The sequence below is a fragment of the Bufo gargarizans genome, chromosome 10, assembly GCF_014858855.1.
Source record: "Bufo gargarizans isolate SCDJY-AF-19 chromosome 10, ASM1485885v1, whole genome shotgun sequence".
In the NCBI taxonomy this organism is placed as follows: domain Eukaryota; kingdom Metazoa; phylum Chordata; class Amphibia; order Anura; family Bufonidae; genus Bufo; species Bufo gargarizans.
Genome location: NC_058089.1, coordinates 77,338,897 through 77,359,561, shown reverse-complemented (window position 1 = coordinate 77,359,561; position 20,665 = coordinate 77,338,897). Strand labels below are relative to the sequence as shown.

At 40.9% G+C, this 20,665-nt stretch overlaps 1 protein-coding gene across 4 annotated transcripts in view; it reads left to right on the top strand.

Annotated features, from left to right (window-relative positions):
* EHBP1L1 (EH domain binding protein 1 like 1) overlaps positions 1-20,665 on the top strand; it is a 124,481-nt gene that overhangs the window by 92,544 nt on the left and 11,272 nt on the right. For all 4 annotated transcript variants that reach the window (XM_044269618.1, XM_044269616.1, XM_044269617.1 and 1 more), the window contains 6 exons: positions 3,650-8,975; positions 12,950-13,095; positions 13,811-13,859; positions 13,943-14,785; positions 14,877-14,940; positions 16,626-16,708. In XM_044269618.1, coding sequence (XP_044125553.1) covers positions 3,650-8,975; positions 12,950-13,095; positions 13,811-13,859; positions 13,943-14,785; positions 14,877-14,940; positions 16,626-16,708 — 6,511 coding nt within the window. The remainder of the gene's footprint in view (positions 1-3,649; positions 8,976-12,949; positions 13,096-13,810; positions 13,860-13,942; positions 14,786-14,876; positions 14,941-16,625; positions 16,709-20,665) is intronic.

The following is a 20,665-nucleotide window of genomic DNA, read 5'->3' as shown; positions in this document are numbered from 1 at the left end:
CCCGGCCGCCTGTGGACCCCTCCCCCAGGCCGCTGGCAGGGCTCCCGCTGTACTCACATGTAATGGAGCGCTCTGGTGGGGCCCGGCATGAAGTACAGTGGCAATTTCGGGCCCCATCAGAGCGCTCCATGCCACCATTACATGTATAATATGGGGGGTGGGGGGGCCGGAGGGTCAAGTAAGGGAGGGGGGGGGGGGAGCACGCACTCACACACACACGGCCGGCAGTTCCGTTTCTATAGTGAAGCAGGGAAACCTCTCTGCTCCCTGCTTCACTGATCTTCAGAGCTCAGGAGCTCCCCCTGCTGGCCCCAGATCGCGCTGCTGCCTGTCACTGTGGGAGGAGACCTAAAAACCTGGCAAGCTGCCTACTCTCATCAGGGAAGAAGGTAAGTATGTAAGAATTTTTTTTTCTAATGCTGCAGACTGGGGGCAGGGGGGCAAAGGGGCAGAGAGGCAGAGGGGCAGAGGGGGGGGGGGGGGATTGATGGGAACAACTAGAGTGAGGGGGCACAAAAGTTGGCATCTCTACTGAGGGGCACCTAATCTGCCATAACTAATTTGAGGGGGCACCTAATGTGGCATAACTACTGTGAGGGGGCACATATAAAGGCATAACTATGAGGGGGCACATATGAAGGCATAACTACTGTGACGGGGCATGTAAGGCTACTTTCACACTAGCGTTCGATCGGATCCGTTCTGAACGGATCCGATCATATTAATGCAGACGGAGGCTCCGTTCAGTACGGATCCGTCTGCATTAATAACTTAGAAAAAATTCTAAGTGTGAAAGCAGCCTGAGCGGATCCGTTCAGGCTTTCAATGTAAAGTCAATGGGGGACGGATCCGCTTGAAGATTGAGCCATATGGGCTCATCTTCAAGCGGATCCGTTCCCATTGACTTACATTGTAAGTCTGAACGGATCCGCTCGCCTCCGCACGGCCAGGCGGACAGCTGAACGCTGCAAGCAGCGTTCAGCTGTCCGCCTGTCCGTGCGGAGGCGAGCGGAGCGGAGGCTGAACGCCGCCAGACTGATGCAGTCTGAGCGGATCCGCTCCATTCAGACTGCATCAGGGCTGGACGGAGGCGTTCGGGTCCGCTCGTGAGCTCCTTCAAACGGAGCTCACGAGCGGACCGACGAACGCTAGTGTGAAAGGAGCCTAATCTGGCATAACCAATGTGAGGGGCACATATGTGAGCATATCTAATGTGAGGGGCACATAATCTGGCATAACCACTCTGAGGGGGCACATAACCGGGCATAAATACTGTGAAGGGGCACATAATCTGGCATTATTACTGTGAGAGGACACGTAATCTGGCATAACCACTCTGAGGGGGCACATATGTGGGCATATTTACTTTGAGGGGGCACATAACTGGGCATAAATACTGTGAGGGGCACATAATCTGGCATTACTACTGTAAGGGGCATATAATCTGGCGTTACTAGGTGAGGGGCACATAGTCTGGCATTAATACTGTGAGGGGGCACATAATCTGGCATTACTACTGTAAGGGGACACATATTTGGCATAACTACTATGAGGGGGCACATATCTGGGCATAATTACTGTGACGGGAACAAAGGTGGGCATAACTACTGTGAGGGGCCACAAGGTGGGCATTAGTACCGTGTGGTTGCACTTAGGGGAAATGTCCTAGATTACCCTGCTACACATTGGCATGGCTCAGTCTTACAGGCCAGCTGGTGATTTCACAGGGGCAGTCACCATCCCTTCCTTATGTGATTATTCTTTTTTTCTCACCACAGGGACCTTGTTCTGGATCCAGCGGACATCACGCCGACGCCAGCGACACCCTTGATGAGGTAGGACCAGATTTTATTAGGACTAGGTGAGTGTAGCCATGCATTGGGCTTAGGGCTCTTTAACACAAGCGGATCCCGTGCGAGGAATCCACTGCGTAAATGAGAGCCAAGCCCCGTTCCGGACAGCAGAGACACAGAGCATTAACATGACTGATTATGCTCCGTGCCTCTCTGTGATCTCTTTACTACAAAATCACAGAGACATAAAGTTGTCACCGTGATTTTGTAGTAAAAAGATCACAGTCAATCATGTCACTGCTCCGTGTCTCTGCTGTCTAGAATGGGGCTTGGCACTCAGTCACGCCGCGGATTAGCCGCACGGAAAGAGCCCTTAGTAAAAAAATCTGCCGGTTCTTTGAAAAAATGTTTGCACTGTGGCCCATAACACTATAGTTACACCACTGGTAGGGGAGGTAGTGGGGGGGGGGGGGGGGGCTAGGAGGCAGGTTGGGGGGGGGGGCGCGACGGGGAGGGGGCCCCATAGATCAGTTTCGCACCGGGGCCCCATGGATTGTGTGTACGCCACTGCTAACAGATATATGCTTTCTCAAATCTTTCTGCTTCTTCGTGTAATCTCAGACTTGATGTTGAGATCAGGGCTCTGTGGGGTCATATCATCACTTCCAGGATGCCTTGTTCTTGAAGACAGTTCTTATGGCATTGGCTATATGTTTGAGGTCATTGTTCTGCTGCAGAATAAACTTGGAGCCGATGCGATGACTACCTGATGGTATTTAATGATCAATAAGTATCTGCCTGTGTTTCTCAGCATTGAGGACCCCATTAATCCTGGCCAAATACCCAACTCCATTTACTAAAATTCAGCCCCAAACTTGCAAGGATTCTCACCAAGCTTCACTGTGTACTTCCAGAATTGAATTGAAGAATTGATGCTGTTTTGAAGGCAAAGGATTGTCGCACCAAATATTGAGATCTCTCTTTTGTTCATTCACTTTGCATTTTGTTAATTATAAAAATAAATTATGAACACTTCTATTTTTTAAATCATTCTTCCACACCTGCCTAATACTTTTGCACATTACTGTATATCTTCTTTTACTACATAAGAGGTGTCTAAATAGTTTAAATCTGCAGTCTCTATTTCTGAAGATGTATAGCTAACATGTCAACCAGTATGTTCTTATGTTTTAGTATGAACTTAGGCTAAACAACTTCAGTCTAGAAATATTCCCTTTGGTGTTCTCATGTAGTTCACAAAACTCCAGCCATAAGGAGAATTTTTTCAGACTCCAGAGATGTGTAAACATATTGAAAATCTTTTGTTTCATCTCAACTGTTTTCCTCATATGTAATATATATTTCTCAGTGCAATTGAACAAATCATATTCCACACTATTATGTTGAACATTTTTAATGTGAAGACCTCTTGGAATCATATTGCAGTTGACATACCTTTTCAAAGTATTGTGATCCAATCTTTAATCTTGTAGCGTTAAACCTTCAAAGAGATATTTACAGTCCACAAATACAGTCATTTGCAAAAATCTAAGTTAGTTTCAGCATGATGGCCTCATCACCTTTCTAACACTTTAATGTTGGAGGATAGGCCATTAATATCAGAATCCCGAAAAACCCCGTTAATGTGTTTTTCCTTGTTTTTGAAGTGTAAAGTAATGTCATGTAATTTATTATCGGCATGTATGTGGGTATTTCTCGAAAATGTGCATATTAAGTATGTACAGTAAAACTGCTAATTATACTAAGTAAAACCTACATATTAAATAAATGTTTTTATTACAATATATATATTTTACTGCTTATTCCAGTCTGTTACTTTTTTTATGTTTCCTTAGGAATAACGAGGTATGGAAGATCCGAGAAGCCACCCCTGACAATAAGCCACTTCTCAGTGACAGAGCCATGGAACAGCCAGAGTCAGCCCCTAGGGATGAGTATAGGGAGAAAATGCACAAAATGGGATGTCTACAAGATATGGGGCCAGTTGTTCATCAGGATGCAGCAATAAAGAAAAGAGATCACACAGTAATAATAACAGGAGATGAAACAGAGGTCCAGATACCTCAAATACCAAGTATACCGAAGAGGTCAAAAGCAGGCCATATAGTTGAGAGTGAGCAAGTTGCAAACAAACCAGTAGAAAACCCTCCTGAACCTCTTCCATTTTTGGATAAGGAAACTACATTGAGTAATCTTCCAGAAACAAAGATGCCACCAATATCATCTTTTAGCAAAAATGTAACTTTTCCCAAGGAATCACTTAATGCAGACAAGAGCCCAGATGAAATACCTGAAATGCCTGAGATTATAGTCAGGTCTGCAGAAAAAGATGTACAAATAACAAATGTACAAGAAACAGCAAGCCAGTCAGCTGACAGTGTGACAGCAATAGATGGCATGCAAAATTATCCAAAGGCAAATAATGTAGTGGATGCACAATATGTTTTTGTAGAAAATATTGTAGGAAAAGACAGAGTAGTCAACCTAGGTACACAAACAGAACCAGCAAGTGCTGGTGATAAAAGTTTGCCAAGAACAGATAGTAATATAAATGTGATGTCTCAGAATATCACAGAAAATATATATAACTTAGCTCAGGATACCAGTGATAATCAAGAGCTAAAAGAGCTAAACAAAAAACAAAAATTGTTTGAGAGAGAGGGCATAGAGGAGATTTCAATAAATATACAGGAGGCAGACGGAATAAAAAGCATAGTCAATGTAGAGAAAAAGGATGCATTAGAGAAAACAGATGTTGAAAGTAAGATTAGTGACTCACAAGACTTAATAGCCCAGAGAGATCAAGAAACTGTAAGTAGAGCTGAAGAGAAAGTGATTTTAGAAAAAGCATGCAAAACTGTAAAAGCAAGTGAAGTTATAGTTAGTGTACCTGATAGCGTAACAGAAAACATACTGTTGGTAGAACATCTAATGCAGGATCCAATATGTATTAAAGACACAGTTCCAGAAGATGCATCTTGTGCTACGGATGCAAGACTGCAAGGCCCAAGAGTCATAGAGGAACCAACAGACAATGATATGAAAGAAACTAGAGTAGAAAAAACACATGAAGATATATACAATCAAGAACACACAGATAATCCCATGTTTCAGAAAGAAGTCATTTCATTAAAGAGCGTCTCCCAGACTGAGCATACTCAAGATACTTCTGCTGAACAACTGAGCACACAACACCCCGTAACTATAGCAGAGAATGCAATGCAAGACATGCCAGTGCAAACATACAACAATGAAGTCCAAGACAAAAATAAGAAAAGGCAAGATGAGGCTGTGACTGCAGTGGACACTGAAAAGGATACACGAATCAAAGAGCCTACGGACAGAAGTGAAAATAGAGTGAGTGAACCTGAAAAAGTAGAGGAAAATACAAGACGGCTAGATGAGAGACTGTACCAAATGACAGATAAAGACAAAGATCTACAGGACATGACAGTGACTAGAGGTGACAGAGGGATAGAGACGGGCAGTTATGTTACACAAAGCTTAATAGAAGATATTCAAAGGGAAATAAGTAGGGACAATCAGAATGGGGTAGATAAGGTAGAGGCTATGATGCATAGAGCCGAGTATCAAACTGAGGTTCAGTCTGAAGGTATACAAACTTTTTCTGAACAGGTAGCAGAGAAGTACACTATAGGTGTGGTAGATAGTGGAGTAGAAGAAACTCCAAAGGAAGACGCTTTTACCAATAAAACACAGTATGTACTGGTATTGGAGCAACATGATATGGCAGTCAATGCTAAAAAGCTAGAACAGGAAGAAATTGATATTCAAGCAGAATGTGTTACTGAGGAAAAACAAGGCAGTGAGGCAGAAATATCTAAAGAAAATAACGTTGACAGAGTTACATTTGAACAACTTCAAGATATATTGGAAGAGAATATAATAGAGAAATATCAGGATCCTGATGATACAGTATTTGATCAGAATAAGGTTAGTGAAACGCATATGTTGACTAATGCCAGACTTGAAAAGCAAACAATTGGAGCCGAAAAGGAAAATGAGCAACTACTTGAAAACATCAATAGCACAAAAGAATCAGTAAATCTAATTAGCATTAAAGAGATATATCTTCAGTCCTTTGGACAGCCAGACATAGAACCATTGACAGTCAGAAATTCAACAAATCAAGAAGATAGTTTGGCTGTAGAAATAATTAATCTTTCCAGAGAAGAAGACAGACATAAAGAGACACAGGGTCAAGATAATTTATTGGAGAAATGTATTTTGACAAACAGTAGTATACCCACAGATGGAGAGAGAATTGGTAAAGCAACAGATTTAGCTAACATAGAAGATGTATATCTCAGAACACCAGAGATTGAAAAAACAGATGCGGCTGAGCATGTTATGGATCAAGAGAAGGGGGAATATTTATTACCTTGGAAAAACAGCAGGCTGGATGCAGTAGTAGTAACAAATGAGGAGCCTATGAATAGAAACGATGAGCATTATAGTTCTGGAATTTGTCCAATAAAGAGATTAGAAGAGGAAGCAGGTGAACCTAAATATATTGTCGATCAAGAAGAATTAAATACTTACCTTTTGATAGATGGTAGTCTAAATATGAAGGAAGTCTACCTTGGAACATCCAAGACTGAACAACAAGAAGTATTAGATCAAGACAAGGAGAACAATTCTTTTCAGAAAGATTCATTCCTTTGGACAAATGATAGGCTGGACATGGATGCATCATATGCAAAACTGGATCAAAAAGACAACATTCCGAATTCAAAAATGTGGGCAATAGAAAAATTAGAAGGGGAAGTAGATAGATCCATACAGATACCTGATCAAGATGATTTGAATACTTGCCTTTTGATAGATAGGAATCTTAATATAGAAGAAGTATACCTTGAGACAACCAAGATTGGGAAGACAAACTTATCTGAGCAAGTATTAGATCAGGAGAAGGAGAATGATATGTGTATTTGGACAAATAATAGGTTGGCTGTGGAAGCAGAAACAAATGAGGAGACTAGGGTAAAAGAAGATGAAGTTCATAATACAGGCATACGGACAATAGATAGATTAGTCGAGAGAGTGGATAGATCAGAAGTACTTGATCAAAAAAAATTGAATACTTGCATTTTGATAGAAGATAATCCTAATATGAAAGAGTTGTACCTTGGGGCAACCAAGATTGAGGAAACAAACATAAATAAGCAAGTACTGGCTCAAGACATGAAAGATAATGTATGCCCTTGGACAAATAGCATGCTGGATGTACAAGAAGCAAGAAACGAGGAGCATGTGAATGAGAAAGAAGAAGTTTATAGTACTGATATATGGACAATAGAAACTTTAGAAGAGGAAGCAAATGGGTCAAATGATGCTGATCAAGATGATTTTAATACATGTCTTTTGATAGACAGGAGCCTAAATATAGAAGAGGTGTACCTGGGAACAACCAACATCGAGAAAATAGGTATAGCTGAGCAAGTACTAGATGAAAAAAATGAGGGTGATTCATGCCTTTGGACAAATAATAGTCTGGCTGTGGAGACAACAACAAATCAGGAGAGTATAGCTACAAAATACATGGTTCTTGATACAGCTATTTGTACAGCAGAGAGGTTAGTAGAGAAAGCAAATGGATCAAAAGAGGTACCCAATCAAGATTTGAATACTTGCTTTTTGATAGATGAAAACATAAACATGGAAGATGTGTACCTTGGCACAGACAAGATTGAGAAAACAGTCTTAGCTAAGCAAGTATTAGATCAAAAGAAGGAGAAAGATTTCCACATTTGGACAAATATTAGGCTGGTAGAAGCTGCAGAAAAAAATGAGAAGCCTATGGGTGTAGCAGAAGTGGAAGCAAACGAGTTAATTCAAGGAGATCAAGAAGATTTGCAAACTTATCTTTTGATAGATGGTAGCCTAAATATGAAGCCTGTCAGAACTGAAACTCCAGAGTGTGAAGATCATGAAGGAGAAGAGACATGGTTCTGGGCAAATGAAGAGCTATCTAAGGAAACAGCTAGTAATGAAGTGGAAATAGATGAAAAATATAGAGTACAAAATGAACCTGAAGAATGTTTGCTTTCAAGAGGCAGCCTCTATGAAGCACTGCATTTAATTGAGAAAAATGATGGAGTAAGTGATAAAAACAGAGATGAGCAGCAGGAAAGTAAAGAGAGAAATGCAGATGAAAGAGATAGGTCTGAGGACAGTAAGCCTGTGGTAGAAAAGGTTGGAACACTACAGGACACAGACAATCGAAACAAACAACAGACACAACTGGAAAACCCACAACTAACTATCAAAAACAGGATAAGTAGTACAGAGACAGTAGAAGTAATAAACTCTGTGCTGGACTCAGAATTGGAAAAAGGTGAACTGAAAGAAAATGTAGAAAAGACAACAAAGACCAATGAGAACGTGAATCAGACCGCTGAACTGTCATTAGGTATGGAGGGAGAAGGATTAAAGGCAGTATCAGGAGAAGGTAAGAGAGATGGAATAGCAATGTATTTTCAGGACATGACAAGTGTTATGCCACACAAAGTACAGGAATTTAACCAAGCTAAAAATAGAACTGTGGAAAAAATAAGTCATGAGGATGATGCACAAACTGCTTCACTTACGGAAGGCAAAATAAAATCAGATATTAAGGAGTCAAAGAAAAGAGAAGATATAGAGGAGAGTGCAGTTGTGCCAGAAGAAATTACATTCATGGATGCTGAGTCAGAAGAAATCCTCCCAGAACTTCTATCACAAACAAAACAACCTTTTAGAACTGAAAAGGTGATAAAAATGTCAGCGGTTTCTGATGAATTTATACAGGTAAACAACCCCCCAAATACAACAGGCATGCAAGAAAATAATTTCCTACCAGAAGTAAAAGTGGAAAGACATAAACAGTCAGACTATGTAGATCAAGGCATCAAGAATGTGCTAGAGACAGTGGTGGAAGAAAATAAACTTTCCAGAAAAGACATAGAATCTTTAAACCAAGAGCATACCCCCAGTGAGACATGGCAAAACTATTCTTTAGATTATAGTTCATCAGGAGCTGAGAAAAACGAAGCTCACAAGTCAGAGTGCACATTTTCCGTATCCCCTCCTCAAACCCTTGGACAACAGAGGAGCAAAGAAAAGAAGAGACTGAGCCAAAGCACAGGGCAAGTAGGGGAGGTATGTGACAGTCTGTGACCTAGAAGAGGAAGAGACACTGCATGGGATGTGGTTAATACTGTGACAAGAGGAAGGAGAATGACTTTTTATGGGGTGAATACTATTGAGATACATGCTGAGCAATAAACATTCATGTGATGGCACTCTGCAGTTATAACATAATGGAGGAATTGTGTGGGAGATGGTTCATGGTGCAGTGCTCTTACTTGGTCTTCTAGGTTTACACAGCTACTGTTTAATTCACAGATTGAAAAAGAACAGGTTTTATCCAGTACTCTGAATAATTTATCACTATATATAAACAAGTAGAATTTTCTTTGGCGTGTAGGATAACATCCTTCCTTCTGTTTTCTTCACCGGTGCCTGTCATTTATTTACTGTTTTGTACCAATGAAATATTGGCTCCATCAAAACCCTTTATTAAGCCTATTACATTTTGAGCGACCAGCTGTGTACATTTTTGAATTAAACTAAGGAATGGACATGATGGCCAAAGATTGGACTCAAATGCCTCACCCTTTTTCTGAATTGCATGGCTGGGAGGTACAAGAGGAGGCTTTGTCTTCCAGAGGTTCATCTCCAGTTAACATCACGGAAAGACCTACAGTTTGTGGAGTTATACAAAACCTGACATTGGCATTGCGAACCAGTTGTTGCTCTTCCTAAATAGCAGAATTTTAAATAGCAAAAACAGTGAGCTGCAACTACTCTTTAATAAAGCATAATAGTGATGTTCATCTTGTAGAACCATTAGGAATTGCAGTAGATCATTCATTTATTTAACATAACATTCTTTGATGTTTGGATGAATTTTCTTTTATCTAGAACTAAAATTCCTGGTACCTGTTCACAGACCCTCCCGTTGTTCTGTACCTATCCATTATATAACTGCAGGGTGTCCATCACTCCCCATACTTTCTACCATATCCTTCTTCTTCTTCAACTTTCTGGAGCATTGTGTGTACTACAGAGTGTTTTCCCTTATCACTTACATGGCTATCACAAGGCATATTCAAAGCTTGTTAATTCTATTGACATTTTCCCATTGTCAGTTCAATAACCAGTACTAATATAATACTAATAAATATTCTTCACAAAAATAAATAAATGGAGTCATAGTGAGAATGCTCAGTTCAAGTTATAATATATGGCAACCAATTCATAATGTCAATATCAACTTAGTTTGTGATTCACAATTCCAATTCATCCCAAATAGTCCCCGAAGTACATGGGTAATGAGTTATTATCCACAATAAATCACTAATAAGCGTGCACTCCCAATGATAAATATTTTGCCAAATGTACATACTTTGTATAAAGTGCAAGTGCAACAAATATAAAGCTAGCTACCATCCATTCAACCCATAATGATATAATGGATACAGACATACCTCTCAAGCCTTAATGCAAAGTAGCTTCCTCAGGGGTTAAATATAAGTGGACTGGCTGCCTATTTACATATAACTTCTCCCCATATGCTCCCTATCGTTCCAGTCCCACAGTGCATGTGTCTAGATGTCCAGCATCACATCTTTGTCCTATTTCAGCAGTCAGAAGGCACTGAGCGTGCAAATCTTATTTCATGAATAAATGATTGCACTTATTAATGCACTATAATGTCATCACATGACAAGTGTAAATTAAAAATATATTACATGAATAAATTAGAGTGCATGATTTAAGTACAGTTGATGCATAAAATAAAATAATACATAAAATTGACTGCTGCACTATATACCAAATAGTTATATTGTTATTAGATCAATAGATGGATGAATCAAAAAAATTACACAGAATACCAGTCTTCATCAGTTGTTTTATAATCGAGCCATTAAATATCAGGAATTTTTTGTGAGGAATATAGCTTTTTTGCATCCTATTTGCATTATGAAGCGCATCTTTCAAATAGCTGTTCATTGTTTGTTGCTCCGGCTGTCTTCTGCACTACTACATGATCAGCAATATTATGCTGATTGATCTTTTCCTAAATATGACTGATTTGTAGTGTACACAGCTCAATTTAATCATTTCTCGACCACTAAAATCTGTACATTTCAAAGTTGTTATTTCTACTATCTCCCAGTTTTAGAGCAACACTGGACAATATTTATAATGTGATTTTGGCATAAGATGCACCCAAATTTGGCACATTTTGGCACATAAAGCTGTGTCAACTGTTCATGAAGCAATGCACCAAAAAGAATAATCCACTGCGCCTTGTTTGACACGTGGCATGGCTTAGCTGGAAAGTGGCATGGCATACTGGAAAAGAGTGTAGCTTAAGACGTGACCAAAAATCTTTGGCACAATTTAAGCCAACCAATAGACAAAAGTATTGAGCCATGCACGAACCTTATCATACAGCATGATAAGTTTGGTGCCTCTTTAGACTGCCCGTCTCAGCATATGCTGTCTACATTTTAGACCGGATTAGTAAATCTGCCTCAATAGGTTTTTTGGTGCTTACAATGTGCTGCATTAACTCTGATTGTAACGCTTTCCCCCGACTACCGCTGCAGTCTCGAACACTTTGTTTGTATAAGTGATATTGTTTCTGAGGATTTCGCTCCACAGCTTCTATTCAGCCCTGGACACAGCCTGAGTTCGGCTGGTGTCATGTTACCCTGCTCTAAGGGCTGCACGCATTACTCCCTGGGCAGGCTGGGTTAGGTCAGGTCACCTCGCTGACCAACCCTGGCTCTCCTGCTGGTATTTAAGTGGTTCAGCCCTTCTCCCAGACGCCTCAGTGTCAAGGTCCTAATCTTATGCTAAAGAGCTTGCTTACCACTCGTGTTCCTGCCTTCATGCTTAGTTCCTGGACTTCGTTTATCTCCTATCCCAGCCTGCTTGCATCACCTCTCCTGTTGCCAACCCGGATTGTCTGAGCTTGCTCCTGTGCCGCCTGCCTTGACCCTTTGCTCGTCTTGACTACGTCTCTGCATCATCCTCTGCTTCCTGTCTTGTTGCTCCTGGTCACGACCCTGCTTGGTTTACTACGTCTGTACTGTCGGTACCTTTGCTCCTGGCACAGTGGGTTCATATCCACTGTTCCGTGATACTGATATTGCAGTTACTTGTCCTCCACTGAGCTCTGCTCCATACTCAATAGTCCGATCCTTCTATTAATTCATAACACTAAGGGTGGAATCACACTGCCCGATCACCGATGGAAGATAACACATCCATCGGCACTCGTTTGCATACTGAATGTGGGAGGAACAATTGCTAGCACAGTCGTTCCACCCCCTTTTTATTCCATTCACTACCGGCAACACATCACTTATTTCACAGTAAGATGTGCTACGGATGATCGGGCATCTTTCATCCTGATGAAAAATGCAGATCAGCTGATGAATGAATGCTTGCTTGTTCATCGGCTTATCGGCAGCTCGATTATCAGTAACCAGTGTTAGTATTCCCCATAACTGACCTGAAATCGTGCAGTGTGATAGGACCTTTAGAGCTACTTCTGACTTCTATTTGTGTTTTCTGTTGTTGCCCTTACTTTTACTGATGCTTGATACCCTTTCTGCAGCGGCCACTGTAATTTAGGTTGTAATGAAGGTAACTCCTCTGGGATGCTGTTTAATTTATAAAATTATTGCTCACCAGTTAATGCTAGATTGGAGAACTGTAGTGTACAGTAGCTTCTTACTGACAGACATGTAGAATGTTTCTTTCCTGCTGCAATCCTGCAAAATATTCCAATTACCCTTAAACTGACAACTTGCATGTAGGTATGGGGCTATCTGTGGCTGTACTGGCAAATGCTAAGCTGTTGGTCTTGTGTTGGGGTCCTTTTGTATGATATAAAATTATTGTGAAGGAAACAGCTTGCTATATTATTAGTACCTTGGTACTAATATGTTCTGAACAGTTTCTACTTTTGTGATCTGAAGCCTCATTCATCCATTCATACATATTCATGTGTTTGGACCATGTATATTAATTTTTATTTCATTTTGTCTTTACAGGAAGCACCAAGCACAGATTCCCTTCTGCGCTGGTGCCAGGAAGTAACATCAGGGTATCGAGGTGTGCGTGTAAATAATTTCACCACATCATGGAGGAATGGTCTTGCCTTTTGCGCTATACTTCATCACTTCCACCCTGAAAGCATGTAAGATGGCAAAACTCCTTCTCTAGAAAAGTTACGGTCGAAGAACATTATTATATTTTTATTAAGGGGTTCATTCTTCATAGGAACTATGGATCCCTATAATGTTACTGCTGAAATTCAATATATTGCTATAGTTTGATATCTCAGGATATGCTGTAGCAGGTCTAACAAAAGAAGAGCTTGCATAAATGCTTCATCAGAATAGTTCTTTATGAGTAAATATTAGAGTTTATGGTTTTTCTGGCAAGTACAACCTGGTAATACGAGTCAAACTAATGTAATCAGGAGACTGAGAGGGTCAGCAACCCAAACAAGGTACATAAAATCAGATACAAATAGTGAAGGGAAACTAAGTGAACAGCAGCTACATGCAGGATAACAGTGCAGGATAACAGTGAGCACAGTATATTAATCATAATAACTGGCATTAGGAGACCACAGTTGAAAATATGGAATTTCTTCGATTGGCTTGGTGCCATCTTTCATCAAGGTCAGTGCCACTACAAAGAACACAGTGGCGGTGGACATTCAAAGGTTTCTGGAGTGTGCTAGGGTAAGGTTATTAGTTATTACCCAAAGTTGAATTGGAATAAAAGCTACATTTCACATGTTAAAAATACCACTGCAAAGAGTTTGAGTTGTTTATGACTATAAGTTCTATAAAGGGCATTTAATGGTGAACAGTCTCTCTAACATATATTTTGCTTTGTTACAGTAACTATGAAGTTCTGGATCCATTAAATGTAAAGGAAAATAACAAAAAGGTAAATTGCATGACTTCTTACTTAAAATATTAATATTTTGCACGTAAAAATGTGTTTGTCTCATTTTATACTTCTTCTTATAGGCCTATGATGGTTTTGCTGCTCTTGGGATACCACCTCTTCTCTCCCCATCAGACATGCTGCTTCGCCCTGTCCCGGACAAACTTATCATCCTTACATACATTTGCCAAATACGATCTCACTTTACAAGCAATACGCATCTTGATAATCTACCTACTTCCTCTCAGGCTGCTGCTCCTCCACAGGCACCTAATGATGTGAAAAAAACAGACCCTGTCTCTGAAATACCTGAGACGTTGAACGCTACTTCAAAGCAACAAAATGCTACATCCTTGAAAAACAGCATAACAAGAACCGCCTCTGAGGAACATATTGATCCACACTCTTTTACTAGAGAAAAGACCATGAAACAAACATTCTCTAGCATAGTCTCCGATGAGCATCAATTATCTCAGAGAGCAGAAGAGCATCCTTCTGTTGAGAATAAGAACAAAGAAAGAGCCACAAATGGGTCACAACAAGATGTGCCAATATATTCCCCAGTGGATAGTTTCCAAAGATACCCTGCTGAGGAAAAGAATACAATTGTATTTCAACCTGAAAAACAACTCACAAAGGTAACTGCTCCCCAGGAACAGGACATTGAGAATACTGAGGAACAAAAGAAGGCAAGCACTGGTGCTAAAGAGCACAATAATTCTGGGATGGTTCCACCACCTCGCGTTAAAAAGAGACTAAGCGTAAATGGGAGTTTATTAGAAATGAACCTGGATGAGGGGGAGTCTTCAGCATCCACTCCAGTTGCTCCTCCACGAAAGGGAGGAGGTTTAGGTCACCTGCGTGATGCTGACCTTGTGAAGAAAAGACGTTCTCTTATCCGATCACAGTCACTTTCTCAAGATGAGGTGAGCTTAATAGTCTGTTATTTTTCAGCACTATTTTTATTGGCCAATTTATAGTATTTATTCTCATTTTATGTTGTACCCTCCTCTACAGGAGACAGATATCACAGGAAAAATTCAGGAAACAAGTTCACGGCCTTCCTCTCAAGTTATCAGTGGTTAGTAGCATATACATTTCACTGCCTGATTCTTTATAATAGCTTTCATGTAGACTAATAAAAATGCAGTCAACTATTAGAACAAAGAGAAGAGCAATACAGAATACATCACATATATAGAGCTTTAGGGAGTCATTTATTAAGACCGGCGTTTTAGACGCCAAACTTAATAACCTCTGCGCTGGTGGTGGATCTGCTGAAATTATGTAGAGCTGCCCGCCTCCACATAACTTCGGCGAATCCACCGCCAGTCTAAATATACAGCCAGCTTCCTTGCTGGTGTAGATTTGGAACATTTTCTACTTGTAAAACAGGCGTAGAAAATCATAAGTGAGATGGGCCTTCCGGCCCTCCCTCTTCCCCGGCCACGCCACATCCCCTTTTTTTAGACCTGGCATGAGCTTGAAAAAGTTGCAGACTGTGGTGCAAATAACCTTTCACGCAATCTGTGATGGATATAAGCTAGAAAACTGGCCTATATCTGGTAGTAAATGAATCATCAGTCCAATCCCAAAACACTCTGAATTGTCACCAATAAAGTGTTATTTTTATCCAGTTCTCGACTGTCATCTGTCTGCAGTGCCACCGACAATCCCCCTTATCTTATTCAGCAGCTAACTTCACTTGTTGTGTTAGTTTCTTATTAAAAACGCTTCTTTCATGGACATTACTTACACCCTTGGGTAAGGCCACAGGTAGCAGATCCACTACAGACTTTGCACTGCAGAAAATCTGTATCTGGATTTAATTCACAGGGGCAAAAATCCTCACCAAATACTGTGAATTTTGCTGTGGATATTGGTATGGAAATGTTGCAGATTTACCACATATTTCACCCTCTGCATTGTAAAGATTGAAATCCACTGCCATACTCTTCATCTTTAGCTTTGTATTTTCATTTTTCCCATAATAAAGCATTTTGTAAGGAAAAATGCTTTAAAAAATAAATATAGAGACATAGAATGATGGCAGAAAAAGACCACATAGTACATCTAGTCATCCCATAAATTATCTGCTTTTTATCTTTAGATTACCATTTGGACCTATTGGGTTATTTAACTTTAAATATTCAAGTTCACCTACAAAATGGCCTCCAAAAACCCTAGAGCTGAGCTGAAATCCTATACCAAACTATGAGTTTCAAAGCCACCTTCTAAAGATGCTGAATGAAAATAATTATTCCAATAACCAGCCGTTATCCTTTATCTCTTTCAATCTATTTTCCCCATTTCAAATGTTTTCAATTCCAGTTTTTCTTTTTTCTATCCCTAAAAATGGATTTTTATTTGAATCTTTTTTACTCCTTTGAAAGGACTTGACATGGGATAGTATGATCACTGACATAATGCGGTGCTTTACTCCTATTTTGAAGTGTATCAGGCCTCTCAGTGTAAAACTGACATCAAGCCTAGTGCACCTGGCTGCAGTGGAAACTTATCAGCACCTCATGATCACGTTGCAGGGATGCCAATGGGGGGGGGGGGGGGTTGGCACTTGACCACTTAAATGCTGTGATCGCCATTTTCCACAGAATTAGAGGGGTTAAACAGCTGATACAACTCTGCACCACCCCCACACTGTACATGTATGCTGCTTTGCACCAGCTACAAGTGTTGTAGTTGTGATACACATTGTATACACATGTTTAAACCTTTGTTTTTCATCCCGTAAATGTCTTTTTACAGAACCATATCCTTCTGCCTCCACATCCTCTTCTTCCACTGTGGTTCCAACACCGGAAACACCAGTAAAAGAGGAAGAAACTGTGGTATGTTTAAAAACTGCTGTTATCATCGTTATGTTCTTTTATTTATATAACATTATACATTATTTCATGGCAATTTATCACTCACATCAGTTTCTTGGCAAGTCCTCCTGGCAGGCAGATCCCAGTGTCATGGCTGAGTCACAAGATACTAGTATAATCCAGAAATAGATATATCAGGCTAAGATCGAGTCCTCTTCTTGTTTTGTTGCTTCTGCATGTACTTAATGAGCACTCATCAGTAGGATTAACCCTATTAAACCAGGCAGATAGGGGGACTTAAAGTGGCCCTGGAAAAAAAAAACTAAAAGTGGTCCCATGTTGTAGATGGGGTCATACTGACAGAAGGCAAGCAACACAAGTAGGCAGGGCCAAGACATGTAGGCAGAGACAAGTAGGTAGGGCCAGCAACACCACAGTGCAGCATAAAATACCGCCCCAGCATAACCGAATACCACAGGGCTACACAAAATACTGCAATAGCTGAACCAATATCAGAGTGCAGAACAAAATACTGTTGCCCCAGCTGAGGTATTCAACTGGAGGGATGGCAATACAATTGTATTCAGGGAGGCACCTGCTGCCGCCAGCTAAGTGCATAGGTATCTGATGCTCCCAGCATTAATTAATGCTAAGTGCATCTGACTGTTTTGTTTCCGGCTGGCGGCCATGAAGAGGGCTGGAGTGGCCCACTGGGCGTTGGCCCAATAGTAAATTTCCCTGGTACCTGGCAAGATTGACCCTGCTAATTAGAGTGCTATATGTCTTGTGAAAATTGGTTACGTTATTTTCAAAGAAAAAAACTTACAAATTCGAACTTTACAGCATCTCGGTGTACTGAGGCCCTTGCTTGCATAAAGAATAAAACTCATTTTTCTCTGGAACACTACAACTGATTTTCACAGGACTAGTATTATTTTAATCAGCAGGATCAACCCTACAGGCAGTAGGCCTGGTTTAAAATCTAGCTGATCCAGGTGACAGGGGCACACATTTTTAATACCATATTTCTTTTCCAGTTGTGATACCATATGTGGTCAAGAAGTCAAGTTCTTAAACATTGTGTTATTCAATTTAAAAAATTGATGTAATATTTGGGTTACATAATTTTGGTTATGCTGGAGGCAAAATAATACAAAACTTCATTTTCTTATGTTCCAGTATTGTACAAAATAGACTATATTGCATCATATTAAATGTTATATACTGTACATTAGTGCAGAGCGAAGCATTCGATTTGCAATTTTGTCACGCTTCATGGTAACATCTGGTTTTCTTAAAATGGTGGCTGCACATTTTACAAAGAAGCGAAACTAATGGTACTTTCACACTAGTGGTTTTCTTTTCCGGCATTGAGTTCCATCCTAGGGGCTCCATACTGGAAAAGAACTGATCAGTTTTATTCTAATGCATTCTGAATGGAGAGCAATCCATTCAGGATGCATCAGGATGTCTTTAGTTCAGTCGTTTTGCCTCGCTGCGGTTTTATCTCCGTCCAAAATTCCCCAAAACTTGCCGGCATTTTTTCCCGTTGAAATGCATTAATGCCAAGTGTTCCCGCAAAACGGATCCGGCATAGTGGTCTACACATGCTAAGACCGCAAAAAATGTGAAAAAAAATGCCGGATCCGTTTTTCCGGATAACACTGGAGAGACGGATCCGGCACTTCAATGCATTTGTCAGACGGATCAGGATACTGATCCGTCGGACAAATGCCATCAGTTTACATACGTTTTGACAGATTCGGCCGCAAGTGTTAAAGTACGCTAAGTGTAGAGAGGACAAGCCCAGGAAAGCAAGATCACCAATAATGCCTTGCAGCCAACCAATCCACAGATAGTCATCCCCTGTGATGTCACATCCCTATGATACCCTCATCCCGCGCAGTCTCTTCCAATGTCCTGTGAGCTGAGCATAGGGAGAGATGGGGCAAGTGTTCATGTGCTAGTGACAGTGTTGCTAAAAACGATTAATAGACGAATATTGAACAGGGAGAGTGCAGAGAGATTTATTCTGCATCAGTTTTATTTATTCCTACATTTACTTATTCCAACATCAGCCAGAAACTAAGATATGTAATTCAATAACATTAAGAATGAAGCTTTTATTATTCCACTGCCAGCATGCCAACCAGTACTATCCAGTCCTCACCCCTTAGGGTGGCCAGGTCTTAATGATGACCATCCTCAACTTTTGCTGGCTTTACTTCTTCCAAATCACACTTCAAAGTCTCCATGTCCTAGAAAAGTCAGCAAGATACAGAGAGTAGAGATGGCCTTGTGGTTCACCCGACGGTCATTTTGCGGCGACCTTTGCTCGTTTGCGGTTTGCCGAACAGGCGAAACATATGGCGATGTCTACCAGCGCAATATTCTTAGCATTGTGAAGAACTTTGACCAATTGAGACGTTTCAGCACATGGACATGCTCCCTATCCTATAAATAAAACCGATCTGGCCACCATTTTACATTCTGTTTTTTGCCAGTGTAGGGAGAGGTTGCTGTGTGGAGCAGGGACAGGCTGTTAGGGACACCAAACACTAGCTAATAGGGCCACAAAAGTCCTTTTAAGGACTGGTATAGGTGTGCTATCGATAGGTGTGATATACAGAGGGGTGTGATATACTTATAATATACTTTCTAACATAGAAAGTATATTATAGTGCATTTGTATTGTGCAGCAGATTTGTGCGGTTCTGCTGCGATACTGTAGCTAGATAGAGGGACAAACGCTATTGGAATAAGTCATTGCAACTGGTGTGATATACCTGCTGCCCCCCCCCCCCCAAAAAAAATAAATAACTGATAGAGGGGTGTGATATACCTATAATATACCTTCTAACATAGAAAGTATATTATAGTGCAATTGTTTTGTGCAGCAGTTGTGTGCGGTTCTGCTGAGATACCGCAGCTAGATAGAGGGACAAACGCTATTCGAATAACAAATTTCAACTGGTGTAATATACCTGTTGCCCCCCAAAAAACTGATTAAGGGGTGCGATATACCTGCTTCCACAAAATACTAATTGAGGGGTGTGATACACCGGCTTCCACAAAATATTGATTGAGGGTGTGATACACTGGCTTCTACTGAATATAGATTGAGAGGTTTGATATACCAGCTTCCATCAAATATTCATTATTGGGTTCTATATACCTGTTTCCACAAAATACTGATACAGGGTATTGATATACCGATCTGGCTGCCATTTTACATTCTGTTTTTTGCCAGTGTAGGGAGAGGTTGCTGTGTGGATATTCCACCAAATATTGATTAAGGCCTGCGATACACCAGTTTCCACAAAATATTAATTAAGGGGTTTGATTTGCCAGCTTCAAGCAAATATTCATTATTGGGTTCTATATACCTGTTTCCACAAAATACTGATAGAGTGGATTGATATACCGGCTCCCACAAAATACTGATTGAGGCCTGCAATATACCTGCTTCCACAAATACTGCTCTTCTGTAGGGACTTTGTCACAGGGTCATTTTGAAAATGATGGGCAGAGGCAGGCCATTCCGCAAGAGTGGGAGGGCTCGGGCAGGTGCACCAGGCTGGGGCCTAAGTAGGAAGTTTGAGAAGGTGTGTGCGATTACGTCAAATAACCCACCAGTGTTGTTTGAGTGGCTCACTCAGCCTTCCGCTTCTGAACCCTCCTCACCCTCTGTATCTGCACCCTCCTTATCCTCTGTATCTGCACCCTCCTCACTCTCTGCTGTGTGCACCCCCAAAGACACCACCACCACCACCATAGCCCCTCCACTCAAGTCAGTGGTCTGACGACAGTACCCAGATCAGCCCAAGGAGGGTTGCACAGGAGGCAAAAAGCAGACTGCAAATGTATCTGAAGGGAGCCATCCATCATGCATGGTCACATCTGGTGCTCCCAGGATGCCAGCACATGGCTCTGCAGTGTGGGCTTTTTTTCATGTGTCAGCTGCTGACAGCAGTGTTG